Source organism: Vigna umbellata, chromosome 2 (genome assembly GCF_029865625.1).
Source record: "Vigna umbellata cultivar VRB3 chromosome 2, Vumbellata_1.0, whole genome shotgun sequence".
In the NCBI taxonomy this organism is placed as follows: Eukaryota; Viridiplantae; Streptophyta; class Magnoliopsida; order Fabales; family Fabaceae; genus Vigna; species Vigna umbellata.
In genome coordinates, this window is record NC_142166.1 from 307870 (window position 1) to 319944 (window position 12075).

Sequence of the window (12075 nt, forward strand, 5' to 3'; positions counted from 1 at the left end):
GTATAGCTAACACAAGGCGTGAGAGAGTACAACAAAACAAGAAAATTACGCGCGAGCTGTCTATATATATTATTGTTGATAAATAAAGTAATTAGGCAGACTAATTAATTGTCGATATTATTATTAGAAACTATAAAACGGACCACACTTTATGATTAAATTAATCTCACATCACTCATACTCATCCACCAGCTGTCTTTTCTTGGAAATAAATAATATCTTGAAAAAAATTATATAGCGAAAAATGAGATGAAGAAAATGCAGAGAATGGAATACTGAGAAAGAACAGCAGAAACTCTCCAAAGTTGCAACCCAATCCAATCCCCTTTGAAAGCAAAAGGGTGGCTAGCTTTTGCTTCCCATGCCCCGCGATGATGGACACTTTGTCTAGCTAGACAGCACCCTTTTATCTACCACCCTAACTAGCTTCTTCATTTTCCCTCCCTCGTGTGAGAAACCAAACCTTGTAGCAACCTCTTCCTTTATCAATCATTAACATCGAATGGTACGGCCACAATCAAAATTGCTCCGTTTAATTTCTTCTTTTCGCTCCCGAGATAACAGATACATACATATTATACATATACCACTTTTCATGCCATCTTTCGTTTTTACTTTACTTTATATCATATTCTCATTTTTCTCCCTTTCTTATAAGATCTTCTGTCAGTCTTTTCTATCTCTCTTCTCTTCTCTTCTCTTCAACAACCCCCTCCTTCTAAAGGTTCTCTCTTTCTTCCCGGTGTTCCTATATTTCAAGTTTTCGCGTTTCCTTTTCATCTGGGTGCTTTTTTTTTTGGCAATTTAGCGGCTTCCATAACTGACACAACTGTCTTCTGGTGTGTTTTTTAGGATCTGTCACTAGAACATAATCTGGAGGCGCATGTGTAAACTTGTATAGCTTTAAGAGGCTAATTGAGGCTTCAGATCAAGAAACACAAACTAGTTGAAAAGAAAAAGAAGGTTTGATACTGTGATTGTTTGATTTGTTTTGTTGCCTTGACCCGTTTTTTTGCATAGACTTTTGAAAAAGAAAGAGTAACTGTATATGTTGTTATGTGTGCATCATCATTGTGGCAGGTTTTTGTCGTGCGGTCACGAGAAACAGAATTTTTTGTGACAGACATGGCGACGTACTTTCATGGTAGCACTTCAGAAATCCCTTCCTCCGCTGAAGGGTTGCAGACACTTTACCTTATGAATCCAAACTACGTACCGTACTCTGACGCGGCGCAACACCAAGCGCAAAACATGCTCCTCGTCAATCCCAATAACGCTAGTAACACTAGCCCCACTTCCGCCAACGCGCTCAACTTGGGTAACTTCTCCCACGCGCCTCCACCGCCATCTCCCAACAACCACCGTGACCAACAACACAACCACCACCACCACCACCACCTGATTGGGCTTACCATTCCCTCGTCAAACATCATCGGATCCAATACCGCCGCCGGAGATCACGCTCGCCCATCGTTCCTTGGACAACATGAATTCTCCGGCTTTCACGGCGGTGCTACTGCGGCAACAACAGCGTCAACTTCTCGTTCTAACTATAACTTATGGGGTTCCATATTCGATCAATCTGCTTCGAATATGGTGACAACAACAAACACCCCATCTGAAAATATAGGGTGTGTTGCTTCCGCTGTCAATCCATCGACCCAGATTGGTTTCCATAGGCCGAATCATTTGTCGCTAAGCCTTTCTTCACAGCAAACACCTTACAGGTCTTTATCCGGGGACGTTCATGCTATATCACCGGCGAGCCTCGGCGGCGATGATATGAGGGGTTTGCAGAGCGGGGTTTCTAACATGCATAGTGTTGTTTTGGGTTCCAAGTATTTGAAATCAACACAGGAGCTTCTTGACGAAGTTGTGAATGTGGGGAGGGGAATCTCGAAAGGGGAGGAATCTATGGAAGGGGCTAAGAAAGAGAAGATGAAGGGGAATATTGAATCAACTTCTGGGGTTGGTGAAGGTTCGAGCTGTGGAGGAGAGAACAATGATGGAGGGAAACAAGGAGGTGAGCTCGGCACGGCACAGAGACAAGAGCTTCAGATGAAGAAATCCAAGCTTGTGAGCATGCTCGATGAGGTATATCATATGTTTGTTTACATCAATAAAAATGCATGCACGTATAGTAATGATTAACTTTCCATTTAATGATGCTTGGGGATTTGGTATTGATTTCCTCGAATTTATGATTTGTGACTCTACAAATGCATTGGTTTGATCTTGCGGAAAGTACTACTGTACTTGAGTGTGTTATCGCTTCCTTGCGGTGCGGGGTGGGTTATGTATGTTACGTTATGTCACATTTGCTCATCAGTCCAAGAGCATGGTTGATTCAGTACTTGAATAAAATTTGTATGATTCAGCTTTTGACTGTGGGACTGAGGAAATAATAAAGAATGTGACAGTGCAAGAGGGACTGTGAAATTGACAGGATTGTCACTCATTATTTGATCTTAGGGAAAGGGAAACTGGTAAGAAGAAAGTCACATTCGGTCTGATGAATGTCAGAGAATAATTTCAGTTTGGGCCCATTTGGGTCTGTTCCCAGTTTATATCTGAAACTCTGAACCCATTATTGATAACTTCCACTGTTTACATAAAAAAAAATTCTTCGTCAATCAGATTCTTTTAATCATACGAATTTTTGCACTTAAAAATTGCGGGAAGACAACAAAAGGATAAAAAGTAAAAGTAAAAAAATGCACACATGCATGGGTCCAAAAATCAACAAGCTATAGCTATTAGCACGATTAACAAGTGTTTTGTTACGAATTGTTTAGGTGGAGCAAAGGTACCGACAGTATCACCACCAAATGCAAATTGTGGTAACATCATTTGAACAGGCTGCGGGTGTTGGAGCGGCAAAGTCTTATACATCCCTTGCGTTAAGGACAATCTCAAAGCAATTTCGGTGTCTGAAAGATGCTATCTCTTCGCAAATCAAGACAGCCAGCAAGACCTTGGGTGAAGATGATTGCTTAGGAGTTAAGGTAGAAGGTTCAAGACTTAGGTATGTTGATCATCAACTGAGACAACAACGTGCGCTGCAGCAACTAGGAATGATCCAACACAATGCTTGGAGGCCCCAAAGAGGCTTGCCTGAACGTGCTGTTTCTGTTCTTCGTGCTTGGCTTTTTGAGCATTTCCTGCACCCGTAAGTATTTCCTATCTAACATTTTGTTTCTGGCTAATAAAACTTATATATGAACTAATATATAAAACTTGATATTATAGTTTCTATATATACAGATGAAATTTAAAGAGTATTTTACACTTTAGTTTTATATTTCTTCTGTTTTTTCTTACTCAATTTTGCTATTGTGGCTTGCAGCTATCCTAAGGACTCCGACAAGGTTATGCTTGCGAAACAAACAGGACTTACTCGGAGCCAGGTATATATATATATACATATAAATAGTAAATCTTTATTTACCGAAGAAGAATTAGATGAAGATAAAAAAAAATCATAGTTATTTGATGGAGGAAAACAAAAGAGAGAGAAATAAAACAACGTGATACCATTAATTATTTTTTGCTTTATTTTATTTATCTATCTTATTTTTTTATATTTTTCATAATTCAACCACTTTCTATTTTCTCTTTACCTTTTTAGCTATTCTATTTACAGTTTGTACATCCATTCAACAGTTTTCTTCTTTCCTTTCTTATCAAACGGATCTTGAGGGTGACACAATTATGTAATTGAGCATTATGCTTCATTTTCACTCCAATTTGGAAGTCCATTTTCAAATGGAAATCATTAAGAAAGGATTGTTGAGAGTGAGATGAGTTTACGATGGCTATAATAAGTTTATAATAACGCAGGTATCTAACTGGTTTATAAATGCTCGAGTTCGGCTATGGAAGCCAATGGTTGAAGAAATGTACTTGGAAGAGGTGAAGCAAGAACCGAACAATGGCTCCCAAGACAATACCACAAATAGATCAAAAGAAAACAACAAGGAATTATGGTCAGAAGCTAATGCTGCTACACAAGAATCTGGTGGCATGAGACTTAATCCAATCAATGTTCTCCGATCAAAGGCAGAAAGTTTCAACAATAACCAGACCACTTCCCCAACAGAGATCTCCAATTCTAATTCACTCTCAACATCTCCAATGGGAGGTGGAGGAGGAGAAGGAGGAGGAGGAAGAGGGTCTCTCCAATCTGGTTTCCATCTTGGGGACATGCAAAGTCCAAACAAACCAAGAAGCACTTCTGAAATGCAAAACTCTCCTGGTAGTATCCTTTCAGTGGACATGGAAATGAAGCCTCATCATGGAGAGACAAACACCAGAGAAGGAACCAACACAAAGTTTGGCATTGAAAACCATGGAGGGGGTTTTGGAGCATTTCCCATGGAAGATATTGGAAGGTTCCATCATGTCACTGAACAGCTGGCTCCAAGGTTTCATGGAAACGGAGTTTCTCTCACTCTTGGACTTCCACACAGTGAGAATCTTACCCTCTCGGGAACTCAGCATGGATTCCTCTCTCCGAATATGCACCTGGGAATGAGAACGACCAATGAAAATGAGTTCTGTGGTGCCATCAACACGCCACCTTCTTCTCATTCAGGCACCAGTTATGATAACATCGACATCCAAAACAGAAAGAGGTTCGCTGCGCAGTTGTTGCGGGATTTCGTGGCCTGAGAATTGATCATTAACTCGCTAGCTAGGGTAATGAGATACCCCACAAAGGATATGAAGAATTTTCTTTTTCTGATGTTGCAATCCACACAACACAATGCAGTTCAGGGTGTTTTCTCACGACACACTAACTTAGCAGAAGAAAGTTAGCAAGGAAAAAGAAAGAACAAAAGAAATGGAGAAGCATATATGAATGTCTGTTCAAACCCGAGCACTGCTTAATTAAGTCACGTGCATGTCCTAGCATGGGAGGGAAATAAATTGCTCCAATGTATAAAAGTGGAAACTGCTCTAAGATTATATATGTATATGAACTTGCAGGGATTCAGCTTTACATGCATGGTCTGATATGAAATAGTTTATAATTGAATTATTCAACTTGAGTTGGGGAAGGTATATTGTTGTATATGGTATTGGAAAGTAGCTAGGTTCATACAAGGAATTTGATGATTTATTTGGATAGTTTATATAAATATATATATTGGATTTTGTGTATGTTTTTTGGATATGAATTATTTCTGCATGAGGTTTCTGTTTCATGCGTAAATTTATCTGCATTTGTGGTTATTACGTGATAAGTAGGTACCATGCATTACATAAATTTTGTGGATGTATGCATTAGATTAGGATTAATCATTTGGTGCTTACTTTCGATAACATGCTATAGTGTACATAGCAGAAGTAAATGTTTAGATGGGATTTTTTATTATTCATCGAACTGGTGATATATATATATATATATATATATATATATATATATAAATGGAAAAAAAAATGTGAAATCAAGATTTCAAAAATGAAGAAACACAACTTTATACTAACAAATGAAGGTGAAGAAGACATGTTCTCATTGCACAAGTTATCTTCTACTTTTTTTATACATATTTCATACAAACCACGTCGTTCTTGTTTCAATTTTTTTTATATCAGATTGTTTTTCAAAAATTTGATTATAGAACCTTTTAAATTCTTATGTTTTTTTATTTTTTATATATAATCATGTTTTATTTTATTTTGAGATATTTTTGTAATAATTTCATTAGTGAATTATTATTATTTTCTTAATTTTATATGACTATATTTTTTGTTTTTTATTTTTTGAATAATTTAATTATTAAAATTATGTATGTAAATTTTATTCATTAAAAATATATATGTGAAAATATAACAATATTTTAATATTTAAAATTCAATTAATTAATGAAATTATGAAAAATGTTTACCCGAAAAGTATACATTTAAAAATAATAATAATAATAAAATGGAATTCATACATGTAAAGTAGGACTCTCTTAAAAATAACAAGAAAACGTGAATTTGTGTATTCAAAATTTGTTGTCCATGCAATTTCCGAAAGAGTTTTACCATGCATTAATAAGAAATAAAAATAAAAATTACATAAAAAATAAAAGTAAATTATTTAATTTTAAATTCAATATATTATTCATTTAAGAATAGGATAACACCACTCATAAAACCATGGCTTTTCTTACATATGAACACTGAAAAATATTACACATGACAGTAAGCAAGTACATACATAAAATAACCTAAATAATTGGGATAAGTTTAAATTAAAGAAAATGGTATTTAAACTATTCAATTATATAAATTTCATTGTGTTATTTACTTTTTTATTTTATTAAAAAACATTGTTATAAAATAAAATAATTTTATGTCTGATAAATGAAATAAATAAATATTAATAAATTTTTGTTTGCACTAAATTTTTTTATCTATAAAAAGAACATATAAATAAGGAAATTCTTGAAATATTTCACATTATACAAAAGTGTTGTTTAAAGAAAGATTATTACAACTAATAATTTTGGATCAATTGATCTCACCTTCTAATTTCTAGATATTTCACTAAGATGTGTATTAATTGGTATGTATTGGCTTAATTACTCCAAACGGATAGTTTAAGAAAATGAGTTAGATATATTATCTTTATTTTATATTTATATTTTATCTTTAGTTAATTTGTAATTATTTTTTATTTGTATTTTGGACTAGTCTATATATTTTTTATTATAAATAGAGGACCATATGTGTAACACAAGGGATATTAATTCATGTATAGTTTTTTACTATGTTCAACAATATGAAACTTATTGGTATCAATCAAATTCAGTTAATTATCTGATTAAGTAAATCGATTAGTAATCAGGTTTAACAAAATTTGGTCGTGATTAGATCGATCCTAATCAGAAGTTCATAGAGAAATCTATAAATATAAGTAAAATGTATGATTATTAGGACTTTTGCGATGCATTTATTACAACATTAATTGCTAAACCGATTGAATATTGAATTGACTTAAGTATCAAAATATCTTTAGCAAATACACCCGATCGATGAGAGAACATTAACAAAGAAAAGAATTTAGGAATCAAGAAAACCACTTGAAATGAACATGTCATCCCATACACTTGAAACATTTTGACACTCACCATGTGACCGAGCGAAACCTTTTAAGCCTACATGATGATCATAAAGAATATGAGGAGCAATTAAGCACAACAGGAGACCGTGAATAATCAAATGGATCCGATGGAGATGATGAGAAGAAGGCATCAACAAATGGATGAAATGCAAAGTAAATATGAGGAGGAAATAAGGACGTTGACAGCCGAGAACGATACTCTTCAACAAGAAAAGGATGACAAAGGTCTTATGCTGGGTACCCCAACCTTTGTTTTTGCTTGTCGGTCAACTTGCTTTTTGACAGTTCCTTACCCTTCTCATAAGACCCTTCTCATAAGAGGAATGTAATTTTTGTTTTCCACCATGTTCCACATATCTCTAACATGATTCAAAAAATGTAATCATGCGTTGTTTCCAATAATCAAGGTTTTTCCCTCTAACAATGGAGGACGATTAACTACATATAATTTGTTTTCCATTTGAATTTTTCCTTTAGTTTGGTTAAGAACTAACTCGAAATGGTATGCTTCATTATTAGTATCAAATGTTAACATTTTGATTTTCATTTAGTCAATATCTCTGTGTCTTTCTTATTCAATTTAATCCCAATTATTTTCAAAATGAAATAATATCTCTCCAAATTAAAACCAAATTTATTATTTATATAAATATTATAATAATATTTTTACTCAAAATATTTTTTTAACATATTATATTATTGTATATTATTAATCTATATTTTGTACATGTTTTTTTATAAGATTAAAATTAATAAGTATAAGTTTTTTACGAAAAAAAAGTAAGTATTTAAAACTAATATATTATTAAAAAAAATTAAAAATACATGACCTAATACAAATAAATTAATTAATAACATTTATATTAAAAATTATTAAAAAACATGACTTAATAATATATAATAGTGTAATATGTTAAAAAGTGAATTTTAATAAAAATGATTAGTATAACATTCATGAAAATAATAAATTTATTTTGAATTAAGAGAGAAACAATATTACTCTATTTTAAAAAGTAATTGAAACTAAATTAAATTAAAAAGACATATATAAAAGTTAAATTAAAATCAAAACAAGAAGACCCAACGTTATGACATGACATTATCATGCCATTTGGCACGGATAGTGTCACACAAATACATGAACAGGGGGTGTCTCATCAATACCATTAGTAATTTCTTAAAAAAAAAACTAATTAAGATATTTTTTTAAGTTGAAACACAGCGGATACCAATTTTAGAAAGCATGAGATGTAGGAAACAATTATGGGGTGCAGAGAGAAATAGCCTATATTTTGAATCTACAAATTTTTTTAATATAGCCACATAATGAGACCCAATATAGTAGTGGAGTGCGTCTAAGAAAACCCACAAAATATGACCAAAAAATTATTTAATTGCTTATTTTATTAAATAAATATTTTTTATTTATTAAAATATAGAGTTATACATTAAAAAAGTTACCTATCCATTTACAGAATAAATTTATCATAGTTAATTTTTTACTTAAATAAATAATCAATTTAATATAATCATTATTATATTTTATTTTTCATACAATTACAAAAAATATAATTATGGTGTAAAAACTAATTTCATTAATAATTAATATAATTAAATAAATATTTAGTCTTTAATAATATTACATGTTTATTAAATAAAATAATGAACATTAATATATGATCAATATTAAAAGTAATTATTTTTGTTATTTGTTTTGTTAAAATTTTTATTATTTTTGTAAAATTAATTACATATTAACGATCATATTTCCTTAATCAAAATATCGTGACACTTTTTAATCCTTTTTAATTTATCACCGTAAAAATTAAAAAAAAATGAAAATATTTCACTCATTTTAAACTTTCAAAATTTCAAACAATAAAATATTTGTTTGTGTTTTTTCATTCGTCCACAGTTGCATCACAAGTCGTGTTGATTTTACTGGTTGCTGAGAGTTTGGAAATCGGAATCGCAATGGAGAAAGAGAAAGGAAATGAAAACTGGAGCGAAAAGGTTGAAGACCTAGTAGACGCCGGCGACGTGGAATCCGCAATCTCACTCCTCGAATCAGTGGTCCAAACCCTAAACCCTTCCGATTCTGCTTCGCAACTTCCCTTGGCTTCTGCTCTCTCCGACTTGGCCGACCTTTACTCTTCCAAAGGCTTCTCTCTCAAAGCCGATCACCTTCAATCTCGCGCTTCTGTCCTCAAACAACTTCACAGTTCCAATTCTTCGTACCTCTCTCTATATCTTCTATGTATTACAATTGTTTCATAATTTCCATTTCTTCGACTCACGAATTTGTTGATTTTCAATTCCTTTAGCGGCGACCAAGTTCCGAAAGATTCCAACGAGGATGGAGTCGTTAAACCGACCACGTTTTCTTCGCGTCGTTCTGATGGAAACGTAGAAAACCATGCGGAGTTGACTGCTCAAACCTCCGCCGCCGGCGGTTCTTCCGATGAAGGTACGAGATGTTTTTGTTGCTGTCTCAGATTACACATGGACTTGGCTGCATAGTTTATATAAGTAGAGACATTACTTGGAGTTAGCTTTTGGAGTTAAATTAGGTAAAACTCAAATTCTACGGTATGCAATTATCTTTCTATTACTGATGGACGTACCCTATCACAAAATTTACATCGTCAAAATGGAGTGAGCTGAAGATTTCATATTAACTAGTAATATGGCTAAAACAATGTATATAATTGGGAGATAACTCTTGTTTCGTGAGATTACTTTTGAAATTAAATTAGGTTCAAATCCAAATTCTCATAATTATCTCAAAAGTGGGAAAAAATTTTACGGGATTGTTAGAACAAAATATAAGCAAACCGTAACTAATTAATGAAACAATTCTCAAAGTAATCTTCATTTTATCGTGTGTATTTCGAATGTTTTTGTGCCTTCAGTGTGAAATAAAGAAAGGAAAGTTAATGATAGCAAGTTGTGCGAGAGTCTGAATAATTATTAGTAATGATTGAAAGTCGTCATCTGAATAATTGTATTTATTATTACAATCATGTGTTATTGCAATTGTGCAATGTAAATGGTATTGAGAACTGTTTTTACAGATTGGGAAGCAATAGCTGATCTTGAACCTGATGAGTTACTTCCCACGGTATCCTCAGATAGTGTATCTGGAAAATCAAATCTTAAATTGGAGAATGCCAAAAGTGGAACCCCAAAAAGGCGTGGAAGAGGGACATTCTCTTATGAGAAACAAGAGCTTTATAGTGATCAGTTACTTGATAGATCGGTCGTTGATGTTGAGCAGGACGAGACACCCTGTAATTCAGAAGATAATAGAGATGTACAAAGCAGTAAGTAATACGTCATGGATTTTCAATCTATAAGGAAAAAACCAGTTATATGCGTATTTTGTGCCACAGCAACTATTTTGCATATGTAATGGTGTGTAGCGTGCTTGTTGATTTGATTGCTATTTCCTTCTACTACACCAGATCATAATTTTCATTTTTCCAGAGTTTCCGTGCTCTTTTAAGATGTAATCTACCCTTCTGCTAGCTTTAGGCTTTACAAGATATTGTATAAAATTCTTGGGTTATGATTATTGGTTGGTCATTTCAGCAAAATATGGTACAAGCCATGTTATTGTTCTGGCTGATTTTTCACCAAGTACTAGGACAACAGAGCTGGAGAAGCTTTTTGAGGACTTCAAAGACCGTGGATTTGTGATTCGTTGGGTTAATGATACGGTTGCACTTGCAGTATTTCGAACACCCTCAGTTGGTAATTGCAAAGTTACCTGATTTATAATTTGTTTTTCTTATGCAATACTTATCATGATATTTACAAAAATATGGGTGTTTTTCTGTATGCATTATGATGGTGAACTAGGTTGCATGTGGCTATAGTTGGGTTTTAGATACAATAACATTGAAATTGGGGAACTGATGATACATGTATCTTTATGAAAATGAACATTAATATTTGGTTCTTTGTGTAAATAACTTTGTAAATGGTGAAATCTGAAATTTGCATTGATCTGATGAGCATGGGAGTTGAAGATTCACATTATTTAAATGATGCCACCATCATTCAAAAGAAAGACGTTTTGAACTTTCTCATTGACTTTTCATATTGAAAAACAGAGTGGTTGTGGGATCATGTAACAGTTCTTCAAGATAGCTATCATGCTAGTCACTTCTGTAAAAATATGAGATGATATAAGCACTGTGTATTAAGAAGATTGTTATTAATTAAAAGGATTCTCCCTTGAACGACATCTTTGTCATCGCTGATCACCAACAAATAGAAGCTAGGCATGACATATTGTTATGACCTGTTCCTTTTCTTCTTCGGATGAATGGTTGAATTTTCTTTAAGCTAATGATTTCTACATTATTTTTTCTAAAAGAAATGAGTTCCTGTGATTTACTGTTAATAGTGCATCAGTTTTGGTAGATTGTTTTCGGTCTCTATACTCTTTAATTTGATCAGTTGGCCATTCAATACCCTTAATATACAATGCAGCACTTGAGGCTCTAAACAGTGTTCGTTGTTCATTCACCACGAGGATACTTGATGAAGATGATACTCTCCTTACTTCAATTAAAGCAAGAGGTACCTTACTTAACTGTTTTCCTTTCAGGGTGGTTTACCGATATATAAAGGCGATATATCCATGTTTCATGTACACATTTTCTTTGACGTCTTTGTTCCTAAATTTTTCTGTACAACATTATTTATACTATTTAAAGGATAAAATAGGAAATAATGTGAACACAAAATATAAATGAGTACAAAGTAACTCTCTTAGAAATGATTATGTGCTATTTTTACCAAAAAACTTACGAACTGTTACAATTGATTGTGCCCACTGTGCTCTCTCAAGTAAATTGCAGAACGAAAGAAAAATAATAAAATAAAAATGTGAACAGATAGGCGCGCTAAAATTGTGTTTCTGCAAGTTTACATTAAAATTCTGTTATGGATTT

At 33.1% G+C, this 12075-nt stretch overlaps 2 protein-coding genes across 3 annotated transcripts in view; both read left to right on the forward strand.

Moving 5' to 3' along the window:
- The first annotated feature begins 260 nt into the window (after positions 1–260).
- On the forward strand, positions 261–5163 carry LOC124828329 (BEL1-like homeodomain protein 1). 2 transcript variants are annotated; one of them, XM_047301593.2, is made up of 6 exons: positions 261–505; positions 853–963; positions 1081–2094; positions 2796–3169; positions 3347–3407; positions 3841–5163. In XM_047301593.2, exons 3-6 carry the CDS (start codon positions 1126–1128, stop codon positions 4669–4671), a joined length of 2235 nt encoding a protein of 744 aa, XP_047157549.2. In that variant the 5' UTR covers positions 261–505; positions 853–963; positions 1081–1125; the 3' UTR covers positions 4672–5163. The 2 variants fall into 2 exon arrangements, with proteins under 2 accessions (XP_047157549.2, XP_087961770.1); XM_088105644.1 differs by lacking the exon at positions 261–505 and adding an exon at positions 529–724.
- A 3852-nt stretch (positions 5164–9015) lies between these two features.
- LOC124828331 (coiled-coil protein) overlaps positions 9016–12075 on the forward strand; it is a 3939-nt gene continuing 879 nt past the window's right edge. The window contains exons 1-5 of the mRNA XM_047301594.2: positions 9016–9348; positions 9439–9581; positions 10189–10437; positions 10706–10867; positions 11612–11701. Of these exons, the coding sequence (XP_047157550.2) occupies positions 9089–9348; positions 9439–9581; positions 10189–10437; positions 10706–10867; positions 11612–11701 (904 nt within the window). The 5' untranslated portion in view covers positions 9016–9088. The remainder of the gene's footprint in view (positions 9349–9438; positions 9582–10188; positions 10438–10705; positions 10868–11611; positions 11702–12075) is intronic.